This window comes from Coptis chinensis, chromosome 3 (assembly GCF_015680905.1).
Source record: "Coptis chinensis isolate HL-2020 chromosome 3, ASM1568090v1, whole genome shotgun sequence".
In the NCBI taxonomy this organism is placed as follows: domain Eukaryota; kingdom Viridiplantae; phylum Streptophyta; class Magnoliopsida; order Ranunculales; family Ranunculaceae; genus Coptis; species Coptis chinensis.
In genome coordinates this window covers 46,249,174-46,272,555 of record NC_141458.1, presented here as the reverse complement: position 1 = coordinate 46,272,555, position 23,382 = coordinate 46,249,174, and the positions used below count along the sequence as shown (strand labels likewise).

The 23,382-nt window shown below is 34.5% G+C and overlaps 1 protein-coding gene across 1 annotated transcript; it reads right to left on the bottom strand.

Moving 5' to 3' along the window:
• Positions 1 to 21,265: 21,265 nt before the first annotated feature.
• Positions 21,266 to 23,172, bottom strand: LOC147509800 (uncharacterized). Its single transcript, XM_086597918.1, has 5 exons — positions 23,071 to 23,172; positions 22,573 to 22,927; positions 22,299 to 22,450; positions 21,808 to 21,925; positions 21,266 to 21,666 (listed from the first exon to the last, which is right to left on the bottom strand). The coding sequence occupies exons 1-5, from the start codon at positions 23,170 to 23,172 to the stop codon at positions 21,266 to 21,268; spliced, it is 1,128 nt and encodes a 375-aa protein (XP_086454044.1).
• Between the last annotated feature and the right edge of the window lie 210 nt (positions 23,173 to 23,382).

Genomic DNA, 23,382 nt, shown 5'->3' with positions numbered 1-23,382 from the left:
CTCCCCAAAAGGGAAGTTAGCTCATGATCCTTGGGACAAAGACTTATGAACTAATAAAAACACCAAAGAGAAAGAGAGAGAGAGAGAAGAAATATCTACAACCAAACTCACTTCTATATTTTCTAGAAGAACAAGTGTTCCTCCATTAAAACTATTACAAGCTTTTTAATAAAAACCAAAACTAACTTCTCATTTTCACTAAGGAACTAAAATAATGTCATGTGAGGAAAATAAGTCAAGGGAGTAAGTGGAGTGTCCCCACATTTGTCTAATTTCTTCTCCATTTGAGAGAAATCTCATTTCCTCCCAATGAATTATCAAACCACATTGATTTATTTTTATCTACCACATTAAAACAAAGTGACACCTTGCCTTTTTTCACTATTAACACCTAATCTAATTTATTACATGCAAGGTGTCAACTTTGCATCAATAATTTGTTATCTTTGTCTTGACATGCTCCATGATTGATGACTCATCCAATCTTGTGGCCCCATAGTGGGTCCATGTGCGATCCAGATGGCATCCGGTATTTTGGCGGTTTTACAACTTCCACTTTATCGCGTAGAGTTCATCATACGATTATGCGGCAGCTCTCTTGTCGCATTCGGAGTCCTGGTTCGAGAGGTAGGAGCTTTGGAAGTTTGATGCTTCTACATGGATTTGGGAGAATTCATATATACGCCGTTTCTCGTGCTTTATTGCAGGTTTAACCAATATTTCCATGTTTCTTCGCAAAATACCGCAAAAGTATGAAAACATATTTATTTCATGATTATTAAACACATAATGAACCAAATTTATATGTCTCAATGGGGTTTCATAATACACTTTTGGGTGCTTATCACATTACACTATAAAATGACACAAAAGCATGTGATATCCTATAATCAATAACATTTTATAGAAAAAATGTTACAAATGTTTTATCTGTGTAACGTTCCCCACAAAATGTTGCAAAAAGGCATGTTACAAAAGCCCATATTTGTTATAGTGATAGTATCCTCATAAACTACAACAACTTTCCTTGACATTTATGCAATACATAGTTTAAACTCATTTAATTTGTTAATTTTGAAAAACTGGTCATGAGACAGTAAACCTTGTCTTTCCGCCTCACCATGAGGTTTAAACATGTGCATGAACTTATATCTCGATAATCTACACACTCTTCGTATACTTCTAACGAACTGTGCCCGTTAAAAAATTACACTAACTATTCTGTCTATGAAAATGCATACAGTGTTGATACAAAAACCATCACTCACAAAACAGAATTGACTTGAGGGACTCCTCCCAAGACTGACATCCCCTAATGGGTCATGCTCCACTTAATTAAAAAACAGTAGAACTAAGCCTAAACTTCAAGACTATGCAAATAAACTATGGCTATCATGTGATCCTGACTAAAGAATTGGGGCTTCACTATACTGGTTCATAACTATAAATTACATAGCTTAGGAACTCACCACAGAAGTTTTATACATTTGATTCAGGAAGCTTCAAAGTTTTAATCCAGAGGGACCCTACATAGTATGGCTAGCTCCTGACAATACAACCAGTAGAGGTTTATGCAATCAAGTTGTCCACTTGGATTCTTCGCAAAAAAATTCAATTCATAACACACTTCAATTCAAACACAATAACAAAATCAAGAGTTCGCAAACAATAAAGGTCTTCCCTTCGCAACACAGCAGTAGCATCAACACCCAGCAGCAACAAGCAAGCACCCAACAACGACACCACCAGCAGCAGCAACAGGCACCAGCAAGTCCATGGTAGCAACAGGCACCAGCGGCAGCAACACCCAATAGCAACAGCAACAACACCCAGTTGTAGCAGCAGGCACCACCACCTACACACACACACACAAAGACATTAAGAGTAAGTTATCTTAATCGTTAGTTAAGCCTAGTACATTGTTATACTAGACCAGAACATTTGTGTTAATTTCAGTCTTATGAGAGATGATATAACTCGGTCAGTGTCTGGTTGTACGTGTTTGCCAGAGAGATAGGAATGTCAGTCCCTCCTAAGTGTTACCTAAGTTTAGAAGAGCTATTGTGGTCATTTTATTTAATAGTCATCGGCCTTGATCGATGAGCATTTCAATTGGCCGGTAAAACCCATGAAAGTTTCATACTCTATTACGGATATTAACTATTAACTTGAGATCCTTATTTTTGAAGTAATTGGTCAAAGAGACAAACATATATTGCCTTAAACTCATTTACGACTAACTTGTTTGTTGACACTTAAAAAGTTATCATCGAAATGTCTGTGAAACGGATAATATAAGAAGAAAATAATAAATGGGCCTAGAGGGTCACCTTGACCATAATGCATAAAATGTTGTAGAAGAATCAAGCGCCTTTCAGCATTCAACATTGTGAGGGAAAGGCAAGAAACAACTCTATAGTTTGTTGCATAAAGAAACAAAAAATTTAACGCAGATTTGGACAATACATGTGTATGCACTAAGAACCAGAGTACATATATATTTTATCCTCAATCAGAAAAAGTTCATAGTCACCCATCACTTTAGGTGTCTAGACCTCATAAGAAGATCATGAAAGTCAGATACTTCCCTTAAATGCTTGATCGTACCCGACGGAATACTCAAAAATGGTAACACATAGGAAGAGACTGATACTAGTGGCATTTTTTGCAAAACCAAACACCCTACACATATCCCTTTTTTTTCTAGTACTTAATTAAATGAAAGTTCATAAATCTTCATCACTTCTATAAGGCAAAAGAAAATGTATGCGCAACACAGTTTTGTTAATTTGTGCTAAGCCAATTTTGCAATATTGCTTGGAATAATTCAACGTTGAATTATCCAAGCAAATATTAAAAAAGATTTAGTAATTATTAAAAAACATACCTAGAAAAATCTAGCACAAATCGTATAATGAGGGTTTAGCGAACTAAAGATGGAGCCAAGAATAATTCAACGTTGTGCAACCCTAACACGAAAATCAATTTCTCAGCACTGCTCAACCATGTTTTTGAACTCTAACCCACAAACAAAGAAAAAAAAAAAAAAAAAAAAAATTAAATGCTATAAACTAGTACATAAAACAAACATCCATCCATATCCCATATTTAAATACAGGAGCAAAATCAAGTTTTAATGCAAGAATGACTACCTTGGTCGAGCGCTGCAACTTCTTGACCTGCCTCTTGGGTTTGGAGAGGTTTCTATCACTCTTCCTTTCTTACTATTGAAAGAAAAAACACAAAAAGTAAAATTTAGAGTGCTACTTATGACATAAAAGTAAAGATTATAGATATCTATGCAGTCACAGCGACACTTGGCTCTAAGGCTAAGCCTTACGAGCATGGCGTGAGCCGAGGCATGCCCTGGTGTGCAGCCACCCCATACACAAGTACACTATTCACGGGAGGACTCAACTTAATAATTTAGCTTTGGATTGGTTATCATGAATTTAAATTCAATTACGAAAATAATCAAGCACAAATCAGTAACTTACATTAGTTCGGCATTTGGACCGTACTTAGCAATTGAACCATGATATATCTACCATCAACATTCCTTCCTGAAACAATAACACAAAAAAAAATAAAATAAATAAGTACAAGAAATATATTTGTACATAAATGCTCACTAAAACAACGCAAACAAATTAAACTCCCATAAGCCCTCGCTAATTTACGAAGTAAGCAAGGCAAGTGTTTTTATCCGTCTCCTTATAAACAATAAATGAGACCTTAGTTGTTCCTCACCATTTTGGTTAAATAAGAAGTGATCGTAACATGTAATTTAAACCTGCTTTGCCCTAACTAAGGCACGTGCACAATATAATACTTCTAAAAAAAAATAAACTTTAAGCAACAACAGCTATTTAATGATAATAAGAGGATTACCATCAAGCCTTTCAACAACTTTCTGACCCTCTTTGCCATACTTGTACCAAACAAACGCAAACCCACGTGAATCTCCAGTCCTAATTCTCACGAAAAAACAAAATTAAATTAACAACAAATTTAGAAAAGGTAAAAAGAGTAAAGAATCAATAGTAAAGAAAAATTGTACCTTGAAGCCTTAGGAAGGAGATGAAGAACATTGATCTAAGTGAGGAAGAGATATGGAGCAAGATTATGGCTGGTGGGGATTGAATATTTTTGTGAAGACAAGGGTTTCTGGAGCTGGTCGAATTGAAACGTTTTTTCAAATAGATTGAATAACAGGAGGAATTCTAATAGATGGAGAAAGGTGGAGAAGAAGGGTTTCTCATTAGGTGTTCTCAAGTTGGTATCTTATTGAAATTAAATTCTTTGACGCCACCTTGTCGTCAGTATATTTTCTAAACATTTCTTAAAGAAATTAAATGAATTATTTGATTAATTGTGACGACAAAACCCACATAGTGAAGCCATAATGGCGTCAGAAATTTTCCGACGCCTATTTGGCGTCTCAAAACAAAAAAGTCCCTGTCACAAAAAAGTTGTTATGGTGTAGTGAAACCTTTTATTCATTAAAAAAAAAAAAACAAGACTTTTGGTACTAATTAAACAGAAAAATATTTTTGGTCTTTTCGAAATATTTTAAGAAAGAAAGAAATATAAAAAAAATCTATCTAATATAAGAAATGTTAATTAATAAATGACTGGTTTTTGCAAATGTTACTATACCACCCCCAAACAGAAATATGTTTTGTCTTCAAAGTATGAAGAAAAGGAAACAGATTACCATAGGAACATGAGCAGAAACGGCTATAACCTGTACTATGTTCTTCGTTATGAAAATATACCACCCCCAAATAATTTTGGAGTGTAGGTTGATAGAAATAGAACAAGATGTACATGGTATTTTGTACTAGGGATTTACGTAATTATTGTACCATGAAATACTTAACATGCATGCAGGATTATACTTAGAAGTTAAGAAATAAAAAATGGGAAATGCAAGTATGTAAACAACTATCTATATGAAATATGTGTGTGTGTGTGTGTGTGTGTGTGTTGAACAAGTTGTTTTTCTCAATCTAAATGTATCTCTAACCATATAGAAGGTTTATACAAGAGAATAAAATCATACGTTTATCCAGTATCATTTTGGTTACTCTGGGGCGTAAGATTTTAATTTTTTTTATATCCTCAAGTTTTTGAAAAACTATATAAAGATGTTTTAAAGATAACTCGTACAAAAGCAGTGATTTCTAAAACTAAGTTTGAAAACAAAACAAGTGATCTTAGGCAATTTTCGTGTGGCCACTTTATTGAACTCAATCCAGTCAGACTGTGGCTTCAGTTATGTGTGTTGCGGGATTTACTGCGCAGAACGTAGTGGGATGGTTTATCTAATTGGACACTAGTGGATGGCAGAACTAGGTCTCTTTGGTGGATTTTGGTAGTTCTGGTTAAAATGGAGTGGAACCAATGCTCTGTTCTGATTGTTGTAGGTACTTTGTCCTTGTCTGAATGTAGTTGGTGGTTTGTCGAACCCTGGAGGTGGTTGGGCTTATGGCTTTGGGAGTTGCCTCCATGGTGCATTTGGTATATTGAAAGCATAGACTTTTGGATGGTATGTTGGTGCGTAAGGGACAATTAGTATCTATGTAGGTTAAGATGAGACAGAAAGTGTATGGTGATATGGGCGACCTTTAGTAATACATAACTGATCCTCAAACTGCCCTTAGAAGAATGGAGATTGCATACTTCTAAGGGTTGGTCTATATAGAATCCATTGCCCATTTTGTTTTTATTTTCAAAAAATCACATAACTATTGATATATCGACAAACTCTATTATAATCACAGGAAAAACAAGAACTTTTATGAAAGGGTGAAAGGAAAATTTGTTTTTGGCTTTTTGGTTTTATATTCCTTGCTATGACAGAAAAATATAAACTATAAAACTACTGAGGAAAATCACTATGACGAAAGTGATCCTCCTAATAGAAGGTGCTTGAAATTAAGTAATTCTAATTGAGAACCTGTGTGGGGTTTGGCTTGCCCTAGATTGTGCACTTCCTTGTTTTGCAAGAAAGCGAATCTAGTGAAGAGGACTAGCTCTATTGCTAGATAATCTAGTCTCTCCTCTCCTAATTTCTAGTGAGCCCTATTTTGTAGTTATTCCAACCAGAGAGAAAGACAAAGCTCGAAAAAATTAGAAATCACTCATAGAAGGAAAAAGTTTTCGAAATTAAGGACTCCAGCCGCCAACCATCCCACGGTATGACATGCCTATAGGAGACGAGACATGCTAAACAACCATGAGAGACAATCGTATGACACCTTCACTCAATCCCCATCTCCCTCTGCTTTGTTTCACATCTCTTCTTTATAGAGGAAAGACTACTGAGCATCAAATGTGAGATTGAAAGAAAAATGTTTATGTAAAAATAGAAAGCAAGGAAATGAAAATAAATACAGGAATTGTAAATGGCAGGAATAGAAAAGCAATTCTTAAAAGAAGTGTAAAATAAAGAAAAAAAAAATTATATACTTGCTCCATAGGGGTACACTACTCAAACTAGGAGTAAAAGTGCTAACAAAGAATATGCAAGTATACGTGGACTCAAGGCTCTAGCACTTACAACCACACACTCCAAGTGGAGTGGTCCGGTTACCTTAATGGGAGTGCATCGAGAAAACACGATGTGTCTTTTATAGTCAAGACTATATGTGGGGTCATTTTAAGTCAGATTCCCCAAGACTATATACATATGATGGATATCTGTGATTAGCTATATACTAATAATCTAAACAGTTGGGGATCTTTATAGAAAAACATATAAAAGTATACACCCCAAACAGAATGAAATTATGCATTTGGAGTGTAAGATGTAGAATGATAAGAGAAAGTTCACTACACCATAACAGGCTATTACTAACGGCAAAAAATCGTTGTGAATAATTTTCGCAACGCTTTTTAAGCGGTGCAAATAGGAGCGTGGATAAAGTGTTGGAAATATTTGCAACGGTTAAAAAGTGTTGCAAACTAAATTTTCCAACGGTTATTGATGGATGATTTAATATTTATTTTTTCTTTGCAACGGTTTACAACCGTTACTAATGTGTTGATATGGTCCTTCCCCAGACAGCCTGAACCTGCACAAATGACAGGTTGCATATAGAAACAAATATATGAACTTATGCATTTTTTATTTTCATGAACCTGCACAAATGTCAATAACCATAATTTTCCAGCCAAAATATATTAAAAAATAATAATAATAAACAATTAAACAAATTGAACTTGAAACACTTCTGATTATAAAAGAATAAAAAATTACATCCTTTCTCTAATAAGGAAATGAGTAACAATATATTCAATTGATCTTATGACAAATGATAATTCATATACAATCAAAACTTAACTAATTCTAAAAATATTTAGAACTGAACTATATATTTGTTCGCACTTTCTCTTCATTAAATGAAAGATAAATAATATAAACTAGAAACATTCGTCACTGAACAAGAATACAACTCTTGGGCAAAAGTTCTTTCTTCATTCTTCCGCCATTATAAAATCATGTGAACTTCTCCAAGTGCTTGTTCTAATGTTGATCCCCACATCTATCATTGTTCAACACCGAAGCATAAGAACTTATTTAGCATGCCAAATACAAACACTGATGCAATGAAGACATTTAACTACGAAAAAAAGCAAGTGTATGTTTACCTTGGTTATTGGAAACCCTTGGCAATGAAGACATTTAACTACAAAAAAAGCAAGTGTATGCAATGCAGACACCATGGAAACCCTAGGCCATTGGACCTCATGTTTTCTTGGTCACATGATAAACCACAATCCTCTTGCGCATGCACAAAGTCAGTAATATTGCAAAATGCACTACAGGAAAGATCAATAGTATGCTCTGCTCCTTGCAAAAACAAATATTCCTCAAATTGAAGACCATAAATATTGAAGTCTGCATTTAACTCTAACCATATTATAAAAGTTGCAAGGAATGAATGAGATTCACTTTTTGCACTTTTAAGAAAAATCAATGGTGTGGCAACCTAATTAGCGGATAAATCTAGAAGAGACCACCAAAGATGAAAACAACTCAAACATCCTAAGTAATGTGATGGAAATTGAAGATAATGAATTCAGACTAGGCCATCTTCTAACTAGACTACCTTGAGAGGCAGTTTCAACAGTTCATAGATTGTCATTACGAATATTATCTTAGATGGTGCCAGCAGTATAAGATGATTATCAGACAATACCTTAAACAAAGTGAAATGGATGAGATACAGAACCAACTCAGGCCAACCAAACCAGAAGTGGGCATCGCTGACTTGTACAAGGGGAATTCCTTGAACAATTGCATACCTTTCTTGGATTTCAAGAGCCATCTGTGTTATAATAGCTTGTAGCTTTGTTCCCACTCCTAAGATTGCCTGCAAGAAGTTCAGGGGTGAGATTAAACTTTAGCACTAGTTAGGAAAGCTACTACCATAATACATAAAATTGATTACAAGTAGAGGAAACACGGCTTGCCATCCTGGAAATAACAATATGATCTAATGAAAAGACTGCATCTTAAATTGAATTTGAATTAAGAATATAAATAACCAGAAAAATGTTTGATTAAAGACGTGAGCTCACCAGCAACATTCAGAAGTAAAAATACCCCAACCGAAGCTTATAACAAAGGACTGTTGACATCATGGAGCAATTACGAAATTCAAATGCATAATTAGAAATCCATTATCCGAAACCAACACAACTAGAAAATTTTCTGATAGAACCACAACCAGTAATGTCATACCTAATTCCAACTACTATCTTGAAATCGTCTTCTAATGACCTTTTGATATATTTTTGAAACTTGAACTTACTTTCCAAGGGATAAATGAACCTATAAGAATAAAAAGTTAGCACAATACAAAAGAAAAATGAAGGAACCAGACGACTTGTTGTAGACAAAAACTCACACTAATGAATCCATGATGTATAGCCAGGTAGTCAGACTTGCGTACAGATCTGAAAAACAAAACTGCCGAAAGAAGGCACCCTGGAAAAAGTCACAGAAAAAAGTCAGTCAGTTTCATAGCTAAAACTAGTAGTATAGTCTAAAACTTGGTCAGACACCGCCGTATAGAAAATACTTTAACTGAACATTTATTCCATGTAAAAATGGGCCTGATCGTATAAAGATTCTGAAAAAAGTTTCATGTTAGAACTTGTAAATTCAAGTGTTGGCCTGTTGCAACATAATAGTTTGAGAATAGACAATATGTGACCAACATGATGAGGAAGGAATTACATAAGGGTACCCTTACGTAATTACAGAAGACATAACGAGATGCCTAATAAAGAACTCAGAGCAAAAGGGTTTAGGAAGACCAAATACCACTTCATGTTTATTTAGATATTAAAAGAGAATACACCTAAAATTGACCAATGCAATGAATCCACGAAAGTATATTAATTTTTGTCTAAAACCTGTACATTATATATGGGATATATTAGACAATAAAAGAACCCCAACATCAGAAACACAAAGATATTATTATATATGAAGAAACCCCAATATCAGTACCACTAGAACATGATCGAAGGATTATCGAAAAAAAAAACAAAACAAAACAAAACTACAACATGATCGAACAACATAACCAAAACCCAAAAAATGAAAAACCCCCATCAGAAACATTGGATCAAAAACAAAAACAAACATGTAATAAAACATACCCATAACCAATATACTTCATATATATATCTCCCATAACATGAAAGAAACAAGTAAAAAAAATCATTATCAGCATACCCCTTTCTTTAAAAAAAACCAAACCAAATATACCATTACAAGATCAGACATGAAAGAAAATTGAAGAATAACTCATTATTATAAAACCCCATTCATCAAGTACTTATAATAATATACTTCATCAACAACCCATTCACATTCTCATAAAAAAAACAAACAACATCACATATATTCACTGAACTAAAAATAGAGAAAGTATAGTAGTACTACCAGCAGAGAAGGTTGGTGAAGTAGTAGGACGAGAAGGACATGCATCAACAAGACCAATAGCACGGAGAATATCAAGAACACTAAGTTCATTGTCATTAGCAGCAATAGTTTTTTAGTCCATGTCATGATAATCTTTCACAACATCATTTACATGATGAAATATTAGATGAATAACACCATGAAAAGGCCCCATTCACGGCAAGAGTAGTTAGCAAGGTCTTGGATGACTTGTTCTTGTGCTAAAGTTTGATCAATATCAGTATCATTTGGCGGAAACACTTTCATCTCCAATTAACTTCACAACAGCAACAACAACAAGATAAAAAGGCTGTCACCAACACTTTCACCTCCATTGTAGGCTAATTAATTTCACAACATGAGCTAAAATAGTAAGATGGTTAGAAATTGAGAGAAAGGTGATATACATACCTCAACCGATGAAGCCATCTTAAAGGAAAACCAAATTAATAATGTTGGTCTCTTAAAGTTTCAAATTTTGGTAGTTAAAGTTTGAAAATCAAGCAGAGCAGTGAGAGAGAAGATGACAAAACCCTAACATTGGTAGCGGCTATGAGAGAGAAACAGAGGTTTTCTATTTTGACATACGAGAGCGATTTCTTTTTTGTTTCCCTATTTTCAAAATTTCAAAGTTGTTTTGGTTTTTTGGATTTCTAATGCTTATCACACGGTTTTAAGCGCTAGAAATTAATTCTTGAAATTCATGCGAATTTAAGCAACACTTAACAACATTCCCAACGTTTAAAAAGCGTAGGCGACTTACCAACGGTAAAAAACTGTTACAAAGCAAAAAAGATGCGTGTTACAAATATCCTGCTATGGTGTAGTGGTTTATGTAACGCATCATGAAACCTATATAGTAACCCATCATTGAATTGTCCAAGAGAGTGTGAGTGTGGTAGTAGTTGTTCTTCGTGAGGCTTATATGATGCGACATATGCAAATTAGGTCTTTTAACCACTTGAATATAGGGATCATCGTATGCTCTCAAAAATTCATATTCCACCTTAGATTCTATTTCCTCTTCTTCTAACACTTCAATCAATGCGGGGCTCTTCTTAACTGGAATGATAGTCTCGGGAGATTGTATGTTGGGTAAAGTCTCTTTACTGGGAAGGTTTAGAAAATTATAAAGAATTTCAAAGGCAATAGGCTTAAGTGTGAGCTTGAGGTTTCTTTGAAATGGTTTAGTGGTCCAGTTTTCAGAATTTGGTGGATTTTTTATAAATGGAGGTTGCCTTTCGAGAGGTGTTAACTCGGGGGAATGATGGTCAGTTGGTGGTTCTTTATATGATCTTGAGGAATCAGTGAACTCTTCATCTAGCTTTGGCATTTCCATAAATTTATGGTTCATATCGGCAATATTAAGGATGTCACAAATTTGTTCCATCGATAAGTCTTTAACGGCCAAGCTAAAATTGGATCAACTTTCCACTATAGAATTTATATCCTCTTCTCCAGGCACTTCATTTTATTTGACCTCTTTATTATTGTCCAAGTGTGTTGAGTTATTTTCCAACACATGTTCTAGATTTTCTTCTACCGCAGTGGTCTCATCCATGGGTGTATTAAGACAAATGGGATAAACTGTAACTTTAGGCATGTAATCATCATAAAACTGGAATTCACACGATAGTCAGGTAGATGGCGATGGGGTTTTAATTGGTCATAAATATCAGGATAGACTTTAGCAATTGGTTTTGTTATAGCAACACCTTGTTCCTTTTGTTGGTTGGGTTCTGGACTGGTGGGTAGAATATTAGTCTCAGAGGTGGTATCGATTAAAATAGATTGGAGAGAACAGGAAGACTTTGCTATTTGTTGTATTTGAATTGTTTGCTCGACCATTGCTTGGTACAGTTGGTCTTTGATGGATGGTAAAGTGGTATATGAATTTGAAATGGATGGTGATGTGAATGGTAATGAATTGTTAGTGAACCCATATTCTGACTGACCATATGGATAAATGAATGGTGGTTGACTATCTATGATGGAACTCAATGAATTGTTTGCATGATTAGAAAACTCTGGGGTGTATTGGGTACTATAGAAATTTGAAAATTGATGTTCATAATCGTAAGAATATTTCATATGAGGCTCGAACTCGGTATATGATATGCATTGAGACTCCCAATGATATAGACTACCACAACAAGAACATAGCTCTGGGTTTGTGAAGTTGTAGATTGTAGAAAGTATACTTCAAAGATTTGTAACAAATTAAGGTTCATCCTAGATTGTCTAGAGTTGAGAGATTGGGAGTTTAGGGAAGAAGGTAGACTCTTAGTTTAAGACTTGGCTAGTTTAGTTGTGAATGAAAATATTGAAAAACAAGTTGTTGAAGATTGAAATGACTCAAAACATTGAAAGCAAATGTTTGAATGAAAGATTGAGACAAGAAGAACAAAAAAATATTGATTGATTGAAATAAACAAGATAAAATAACAAGATTGAAATACAAGAATAATAAAGAATAATAAAGTAAAACTTGAATTGAAAAACAAGACTACAGGATATCATTAACACACAAGTTTTTCAATAACTAACGGTTTTTAAGTGTAACTAGGTTCCTAATGTTTTATGGGTGTTAAATTCATTTATAAAGTATTACGTTAATTTTACTGGATTTGAGAATTAATTTGTTACGTTTTAAAATTTTTTGCTTCGGCCCAGTAATCGTAAACAAATTGTAAAGGTTATGAAAAATTGAAAATAAGACACAAAATTAGAATTTTCGATGAGAGGGAAAGACTAAAATAATTGCGCTCCTTCTCTTTATCAACAACAACTCTGTGGGTCAACACCGGTCGCCGCTACTGCCGCTATTTGGTAATTTCCTTCCTTCCTTCCTTCGCTTCTTCTTCTAGGGATTTCAACTTTACATCTAATATCTCTTTTTGTTTTCTCACTACTACTAGATGTTTATTTCACATCTGAAATTAACTTGGGTGTTAGTTACTCTAGTTATAACTAAAGGTGTGATTTTATAATTTTGTGTTCTTCAATGAAAGATTCGATTTTTGTAGTTTTGATTTCGTTCTTTTATGTGTAATTAATAGTTAATACAAGTGTTAAAATTCCTATTTTTAGTTATGTTTTGATTTCTATTTTCCCTGCTTTCTTTGTGGTTTAATCTCTGAATGATTTAAGCATGTTTTTTTATGTTGCAATATGGATTTTTAGTTCGGTTGTTTGAGTTATCAAAATTTTAAGGTCTTTAGTATTGCATATTTAGAGTTCTTTGTATCCTATCGAATCACAAGGGTTGGGTATTAAATTTGTCAAAATTAAAGTAGTTGTATACTTTGTTCCCCCTAGCTAGAAGAAATGATTTTTCATCTATGTTTATAAAACTGGTCAATTGCAAAATGATGCTAATTAACTGTTTGACAAGATTCTTGAAAGAAAATGGTCTTAATTAACAAAACTATTTTGTGCTTATCTCAAAATGGTATTACATCAAAGTGTTAATGGTGTTTAAGACTATTTGTTTGGGTGGGTTTAGACCAAATTCAATTATGTTATTAATAATAGTGCGGTTGTTGAGTTATAAAGTTATCAAACATGCATGGTTTGCAAATGTATGGGTTTGGGATTAAGTTGGGTGTTAAAATGGATGTTTATGTAGCTACTGATTTCTTAATAATGTGTTCGAAATGTGGGGAAGTTTTGGTTATGGTTTCTGAATGTTTAAGATGTTTCAAGATGAAAATGTGGTTAGCTATATTGCTTTGATGGCATTGTTATTGCTGGGTCATTTTTTCTTTTTATTCAGTTGTTGAAATTTCATATTACATGAATGCTTGTAACTAAGATAACTCAAAATGTGCGCATATGGTAAGATATCTTGTTCTGTTGAATGGCCATGTAATGTAGTGCACTTTGAAACTTTGACTACACTAGTAGGATACATAGTTTGAATATTTCCTGGAATCCGATGTCATATTGTCCATGAACACGTATGCTCTTCGTGTTAATCAAATGTTTCATTAGGATAAAGATGTTAAAATTAACTTGTATGTATACGATAAACTGTCTTGTTCTTATATATACATATCAAGTTTAAATTGACTAGGACCAAGACAGTTTCTTGTGTACATGCTTGATATGGTCCTAGTCAATTTAAACTTGATATATATTTCTTATAAATATATATCATAGTCTTGAAAATTGTATATCATAGTCAATTTAAAATTGAATATCATAGTCTTGAAAAATTTTTAGTTCTAGGGTTTGATCTTCTCATTTTTGTTTTTTAGATTCTCTCCTATTTTTCATACTTGGGTTTTAGATCATAATTGTTTATTGTCACTCCTATTTTCAGTTTTTGAATTTGGATTTTGTGTTGTTGCTGATTTGCTTTAAACTAAAAATTTGCTTGAAGTGAAAATTTTGGTTGATTTGCTTTAAATTGAAATTTTTCTACCTGATTAACATATGGTTTCAGTGGAGTTTGTCGGGTTTAATTGCTTGAAGTGCCAAGAAAAACTTGAAGTTTGGATTTACAATTTCTGCCTTTAATAATCTAATAAGGCAAGCAGTTGTTCTAATCTTTCATTGAGTTTTCAGTATAGAGGTTTGGCATGTATCAATGAACTGTCATTTTCTTTTGCTATGTATCTTCTTGTGATTAATCAATGGTCTTAGAGCATTGAAAACCAATTAATCAAGTGCTGGTATATTGGGGTTTGTATTCCTTCCTCATTTTTCCATTTCACTTGTTCTACCAAGTTAGTAACCTCTGCATGTGTTATATTCATGTCTACATTGTGTTCATAAATTGGAGATAACTTCCGAGTACTCGACCTATTCTTCGAGTACGGCTTTTGAATCTTAGCAAACATCATTTGAACACATGGTTGGGAATACATTACGGTTGTAGCTCGTGATATTGATTTGGAGCCAAAAAAAAAATAGACTAGAGATGGTTTTTAGAACTCAGGGACACCATGGCCTTCATTTGGATAATCGTCTCGCTGTGTAGTATTTGAAGTTAGCATTGACTCTTATCAAATATGGATGTTTATATATTTGTTTTTTTTTTAATTTATATATCTTGTTGAACCCATGATAAGTTTATCAATGAGGAATACCATTGTAGGAATTATTTTTTGAATGTATTTCTTTTACAAGAGTCTTATGGTTCTTGAAGTGTACAATGCAAGTTATATCAGGTAGTACCACTAGTTCTTCTAGTAGTTGTGTTTCCTAATGTGATTTATTTGGAAGTGATTTGAATACAGATCTATAATTAGCGGGTGTGGTTTAAGTGGAATCCTTTGGAAAGGTGCTGGAGGAATGCGATAGGTCCTATTTCAAGAAACCCGAAAGCTGCCCTTGAAGGCCTCAAGTGTTGTGTACTATTGCAGGAAGGCAAGGTAGTCGTGGCCTAGAGTTTAGCAGTGCACAATCCTTCGTCGTAATGTCTATTTCCTTCATAATGCAAAAAAATTCAGAATTTGCATATTTGGTGTTTGGTGACAAGACTTAGTTATGTAAAACTTTTTGGTGAAGTTAAATTTTAATAAAAGATTATATGATTGGATGAACTTGGAGGTTCCTTGTTGATGTTTTATACAATTGTAGAACAGTAGAATACCCAAAAGAATGTGGCATCTTTATCCAGGTTCAGGTAGTTCAACCTTTTAGCGTGGTTTTGGGAAATTAATTTTTTTTTACATACAAAACAATTTTCTAATAGTGAAAAACCATAACTAAGTTTGCATTGGTAACACTTATAAAGGCAGCAAAACCGTTACTAAAGAATAAAAAGACATTAGGAATTTTATGCGTTAGTAAGCACGAAAAACCGTTACAAAAGTTAAGAAACCGTTACTGTTTTTACAAAATGTTAGCACAATTAAGGAATGTAAAACCGTTAGGAAATAATTTCTGTAACAGTAAAAACCATTACAATAAATAATTATGTAACGGTTCTAAACCGTTACGAATATTAATAACGAATAAGAAACGCCAAAATTGTGACACAAAAAAATCGTTACAAATATTTTTAGTAACGGTTTCTGACCGTTAGATATATCCTGTTTTGGTATAGTGCTAGAAAAGTAAAGCAAACCAAATGGTTTGGATCCTAATACAATGGATGGTTTCTCTCTCCCTTGTTTTTTCTTTATATACCCCTCATTTTGCCAATTACAGATTTGCCCTTCTCCATTAGTCTTGAGACACCTCACATCACCTTTTTCTTTTGTTTTTTGATTTCTTTCTCACCAAGATAGGTTTAGGAGAAGTCCTACTTTTCAGTTAAGGACATCCATCTTGGGTAGCTAGAGTTGAGGACCTTTTGACCTTTGACCTTTGACTTTTGCCTGTTGACTTTTTTGGCACTTTTTCCTAGCAGCTTCTGGTCTTCATAATAATCATGATTAATGCTACTTTTGGTGCTAAGACACTGCTTTTATGATAATTGGTCAAAATATCTCCATAACCTGAAAAAGGCAATAAAAGCTATGAATTGCCTTTTCGTTAAGCGTAAGAAAGGTTGTAATGTATTAATAAAAAGGTAATAAAACGCATATTTGGGAGCTAATCACCACCCCTAAATAGCATCTTGTTTGTCCTCAAGCAAGGATGAGAGAAAAAACTAACATTACAAATGTGTGATTTATTATCAACTAAACATCTCATTTCGCAGAGTGCGATTCCATTGACCATATACAACAAGGCTTTAAACCACTAAGAATTCCCTAGCGGATGAGCTTTAAGCCTCGTGAGAGTTTTCTAGTGAAGGTACTCTCAAACTTCTTCTATTTAATACAAAGATTCTTATTTCCTTATTTATTCTCAAATGTCCATACATCTCATTAGCAGCAAATAAAGAAAAGCTCCTTTGAATGTAGAATAACATATGTACAGTAATTTATTCATCTAAAGATAAATGTGAAAAACATAAGCAATGAAATGCAAAAACAGGGTTGTTTCCGAGACTTTTGGAGAGCGTCCTTAAGGTGGGTTCTCACAGGGGTGTGTTGCAATCACAACTTTTTGATAGATTTACTCAAGTTTCATTCTCTAAAGTGCAGCGAGCACTTATATTCCTCACATACTCAAATGACGTCCAAAGGAATCGGGGTTGATTGATCACGCTTACCACTTACTATCACACCATCCTATTCCTAATTGAGCTAGAGGACATTTATTAGGAGTGTGGGAACCATTATTTCAGAATGTAAATTTCTACAAACCGTGAAAACCATGCACAGCGGAATTAATGGGTTCTCATGATAACTCTGAGAATCCAGAATTAGCAACCTCTTGATCTTCTATTGTATTCCTATGCACAGAGTGGACGTTGTGTGGGCAACGACCTTCAAACCTCTTCTTTCTCACTTGGCCTCTCTCTCTCTCACAACCTTAAAACCGAATTGGATCTATTTTTGCTTGAGTGATGTATGAGAAGAAAAAAGCTAGAGAAAGAGGTTTCTTTTTATAGGCTACGACAGGGACCATGAGGAGAAATTAGGGTTATGCCTCCTAACGGGCTTGGGCTTCCCATGTTCGCCCAGAACATACAACCCAAGTCCATCAACAAATGGTTTATTCCACTAAAGGCCATTGTTGCACTACCACCCTAATCCCAAATTACGTGTCAGTGTTTATGGGCTCCATATTATATGCTCGTTGATCTCCCTGTGTTTAAGATATCGAATGCCCGTTGATTAAGTCAAGTTACTGACAACTACATTAATCAACTTCTTATGTCCTTGAGTAGTACCACTCAACCTCATTGTCATGTCGGATCAAATCCACCTGCTGGGTTTACATGACAATCCTTATGAGCTCCTCAAGGGGTCATCATCAACCCGACTTCTTGCGGGACACGGATTCCTTCTATAATCAATAGCACACCTTACATACAATGTCATTACCCAATCCATCGAGTTTGTTGATTCACAAATGAATCTCACTCATTGATGATTTAAAGCAATGTACAATGCACGTAAGTGCCCGTTATTATATCTGGATTAAGAGGACAAGCATCCATAATAATAGAGGCGTTTGTTCTCTTATATAGTCAATATAAAGAGAAACAACCTCACTTGGTCCTGAACAATACACACAAAGTGTACTAGTATAATCCTATAGTCAAGTTAGACTAATACCAGATTATACTACAACCGTGTCAATGGTTTGTCCAAATTCATCTAGGTTGTGAACGTTTACTTATACTTTATAAGGTACTGATGATATGATTTTCTGTGTGTCACCACACACCATATCATCTAAAACTTAAAGTATTAGACACATGCATATAAATAATAATATATATAATATGCATAACATTTGCCCATATGATTTTCATTCAAAATATAAAGAATTAAAGTTATTGCAAAAGTAATATTTTTAGTATATAACCCTATCAAGGAGTTACGGGGCTTGGGTGATGGTCTAGAAAGAAAAAGGAAGGGAAAAACAAAATTTGATAAGTTGAGAAACTGGGACTTCAAGATATTTGTAACTAGAGAAGAACCTCGTTTTGTTCTTTTGCTTCCGAATTGTGATACATTCTTTTAGCCCTTTGGCTTTGTGACTCCATATGATTTTGAATTTTGAGAGTTCTAACTTTGCTTTTGATTCTTATTGTTTTTTATATCGTCTCCTTTTGATTTTGAACTTTTTGGAGATTCGATTGTTTTAACTCCATTGGATTTTTAGAGTTTTGGTTTTGACAGGTCTTTCTTTTCTTTCTTTTCTTTCTTGTCGAAATAACCAACTGATCTATTTTTGTACAAGGTCTTCTCTTCTCTTTTTCTGATATCCACCCAATTCTCAACTCGTCAGCTGGGTAAGCTTTTTATTGGGTTTTGTAATGGGTTAGGATTTTATGGCGAAGAGTAAAAAGGCTTTTAGAAAAAGGTGAAGGTTCAAAAAGGGGTAACTAAAGGAAAAATCTATCTTTTTTGTTAATGTTTATTTGGTTATATCGATCCAAAATGGGCCTAAATTCTCTCCTAGGATATGGCTTGGTGATGAAGCAAATAGACGTGTGGTCTTTCTATCAGGACATCCATTGTGTCATCACTCAATAGTCATTTAGATGAAGCTTTTGGCTAGATTCTCACAGGATATGGAACTTAATTATTCTAACCTTGACTTCAGAAACTCACTGCTATATACAAACAAATACTGATGCACGCCATTTATGGAAAGATGCAGAAACTATTGTTCGTATATTAGTCTAAGTATGAACAACAAGTCCTTACTCTGTTGCTATAATGAGACTTCTAAACTTTTTATTCATTATAGAAAAAAGAAACAAGACTTTATAATACTAAACGGAAAAATATTTGTGTATGTGTGTATGTGTGTATGTGTGTGTGTGTGTGTGTGTGTGTGTGTTTTTTTTTTAAGAATAATTGTTTTTCTCAATCTAAAGGTATCTCTAACCATATAGAGATTTTAACAAGAAGATAAAATTATACGTGGATCCGGTATCATTTTGGTTACTCCAGGGGGTATAATTTTTATTTTTATATCCTCTAGTTTTGAAAACTATGGAGAGATGTTTTAAGAAACTTGTACTTAAAAGCCGTGATTCTTAAGGATATATTTTTAGAGCAAACCATAACTGGTGATCTTAGGCAACTTTCGTGTCGGTTCTTTATTGAACCCAATCTAGCCAGATTGTGGCTTTAGTTATGTGTGTTGGGGGTTTACTGTGCAAGACATGGAATGTTCTGACTCGGTGAATAGCTCGGTGATATAGGTGATACTTAGTAAGCGAAGCTCATCTCAAACTGCTCCTAGATTGCGATGTTCTAGGGGTTATGGTCTGTGTAAAATCCATTGCCCGTTTTTAAAAAAAAATCACTTAACTATTGATGTATCGAAAATCTTACATTAAAATAACAGAAAAACAAAAACAACTATTTTTGAAAATAGTGTAAAATAAAGAAAGAAAAATTGTATACTCGCTCCACAAGTTCACACTTACTCAAACGACGAGTAAAAAGTGTTTTACAAAGAATATACGAGATGTACTGTGGACTAAGGCTCCGACACTTACAACCACACCCTCTAAATGGAGAGGTCAAGTTACCTTATTGATGTATTCCATTTAAAGCGGATGATTGAAAGAAATGGGAAAAGAATACATCGGGGAAAAGAGGATTTAATCCTCATAGATGAGATCTTGGAGAATGGTTTCATCGACATCCATAGACTTGGAAAGTGTTGACCATGAAAATGTTTGAGGTGCTGACCATTTACTTGAAAAGTGTTGTTATCCTTATGATTTTTTAAAGTAATAACCTCATAAGGGGTAACTTCAGTTATTTTGAAAGGACCAGTCCATTGAGTATTCAATTTTCCTGAGAAAAGATGCAATCTTGAGTTATAAAGAAAAACTTTTTGACCTATTCGAATTGTTTTCATAAAATATATTTATCATGAATCGTTTTCATGTTAGTTTTGTAATCTTTTGAAAGGTCATAAGCATCATTACGAATCTCTTCAAGCTCGTTTATTTTTAATTTACGCTTCTCACCTGTCGCATCGAGATTATAATTAAATGTTTTTATTGTCCATAGGGCACGATGCGCTAGTTCAACTGGCAGATGACAAGGTTTTCCAAAGACGAGCCTATAAGGGGACATCCTTATAGGTGTTTTAAAAAGCAGTTATGTATGCCCATAGTGTATTGTTCAGATGGAGAGACCAATCTTTCCTATTTAGATTAACTGTTTTCTCCAAGATACATTTAATCTCTCGATTAAAGACTTCTACTTGACCACTTATTTGAGGATGATACGGAGTTGCAACCTTGTGGGTTACTCCATATTTTTTAATGATATGCCTAAAAACTCGATTGCAAAAATGAGATCCGCAATCACTGATGATAGCCTTCGGAACCCCGAATCTTGAAAATATGTTTTCTTTTATGAAATCGATGACTATTTTGTTATCATTATTATGACATGGTATGGCCTCAATCCATTTAGATACATAGTCTACTGCTACTAGGACGTAAATAAAACCATAAGAAGTTGGGAAAGGTCCCACGAAATCGATGCCCCAGACGATGAAAATCTCTACTATAAGAATGGGATTTAAGGGTATCATGTTACGGGCAGAAATACGACCAAGATGTTGGCAACGAATGCAAGCCTTGCAATGAACGAAGGCATCATGGAAGATAGTTGACTAGTAGAATCCACATTATAGGACTTTTGCCATAGTTTTATTTTCACTAAAATGTCCTCCGTAGGACTATTCATGGCAAAAGGACAGAACTGCAGAATGTTCCCATTCTAGAATGCAACGTCAAATAATCTGATCCGGACAGTACTTCAAAAGATAAGGGCCGTCCCGATAATAGTACTTCACTTGAGCTAGAAACTGTTTCCTCTGATTTCTATTCCACAATGGCGAAGTCTCTTCAGTCACCAGATAATTCACAATATCAGCATGCCAAGGTTCAGAAAGGATCGCATAAAGGTGCTCATCAGGAAAAGAATCTGAGATGTTTTCGGAATCATTGTCACTATCATTGGTTAACCTAGACAGGTGATAAGCTACTACGTTTTCAACTCCTTTTTTATCTTTTATCTCCAAAGTGAATCCTTGCTTAAGGAGAATCCATCGGATCAACCTCTGCTTAGCATCCTTCTTCACGAGAAAGTACCTAAGTGCTGCATAATCGATGTAGATCAAGGTTTTAGAACCTATCAAATAAGGACAAAATTTGTCTAAAGCATAGACAATGGCCAAGAATTCCTTTTTAGTGGTCGTATAATTCCGTTAACCCTCATTTAGTGTTTTACTTGCATAGTAAACAACTGTAGGTCCCTTATCATGTTTTTAACCTAGAACGGAGCAAACAGCATAGTCGCTGGCATTACACATGAGTTCAAATGGTTTTGACCAATCAGAAGGTTGAATTATAGATGTAGTTATTAAGGCAGCTTTCAACTTTTCAAAAACCTGCATGTAGTCCGAGTTAAACATCTTTTATAAGAATATTGGTGAAAGGTTTAGCAATTTTTGAGAAATCTTGGATGAATCTTCGATAAAATCTAGCATGGCCTGGAAAGGCTCGTATGTCACGGATGTTCTGTGGAATGGGTATAGTAGAAATTTTGTCTATTTTAGCCTTATTGACATCTATACCATTTTTAGACACAATATGACCTAACATTATTCCCTTTTTAACCATGAAGTGGCACTTCTCCCAATTAAGGACCATATTTTTTTCATGACATCACGCCAAAACTTTGGAAAGGTTGGATAGGCAGTCGTCGAATGAATCTCCATATAGGGAAAAATCATCCATAAACACTTCCAGAAATCTCTCTACCATATCACTGAAGATGTGTAACATGGAGCGTTGGAATGTTGCAGGTGCATTACAGAGACCGAAAGGCATACGGGCATAAGCATATATTCCAAAAGGGCAAGTGAAAATAGTCTTTTCCTGATCGGATTCATCAATTAAGATCTGAAAATAACCTGAATACCCGACCAAGAAACAGTAATAAGCATGTCCTACTAAGCGTTCAAGCATATGATATACAAATGGTAGGGGAAATGATTTTTTCTTGTGACTGTATTTAGCTTCCGATAATCAATACAAGTCTTCCATATGATAAAAACTCGTGCAGGAATTAACTCGCCTTCCTCATTATGGACCATTTCAATCCCAGACTTCTTTGGTACCACATGAATAGGAGTAACCCACTCGCTATCAGATATAGGATAAATGATTCCAACATCCAATAATCTTAAGATCTCCTCCCTCACTACCTCTTTTATGGCCGGGTTTAAACGACGATGTGGCTCTCTAGAGGTTCTGGCATTTTCTTTCAATTGAATCCGATGGGTGCAAATCTTTGGATCAATTCCTTTTACATCATCAAGAGACCAACCAATGGCAGAACGATGTTTTTGAATCACTCTAACCAAGCGCTCTTCTTCCTCTTTTGATAGCTGGGATGAAATTATGATGGGATGAGTACCATTGTTATCAAGATATATATATTTTTTAGGTCAGGAGGGAGAGGCTTAAGGGCAGGTGTTAGTATTTTGGGTAATAATGTTTCCACAGGGTTCTGCACTTCCACAATAAATACTTGGGCTGGTGATGTCTCTTCATATGTGGGTAACTCATCATCGGAATTGTATAAAGGAACTGATTCTAAGGAAGCATTGGTATCTTCTTTATAATGATCCATATCGAAATCTGAATCTCTAAAGGATAAGAACTTATGCACATCATTTTTCGGGAAAATCCTGTCACAATACTCTTGCACTACACTGTCTATCAGATTGACCTCTTCATCCAACTCTTCTTCTATCTATTGCTGCATCATCTTGAAAACATTGACTTCTATCAAGAGATTTCTGAAAGACATGGTCATAGATCCATTGCGGAAGTTTATGAG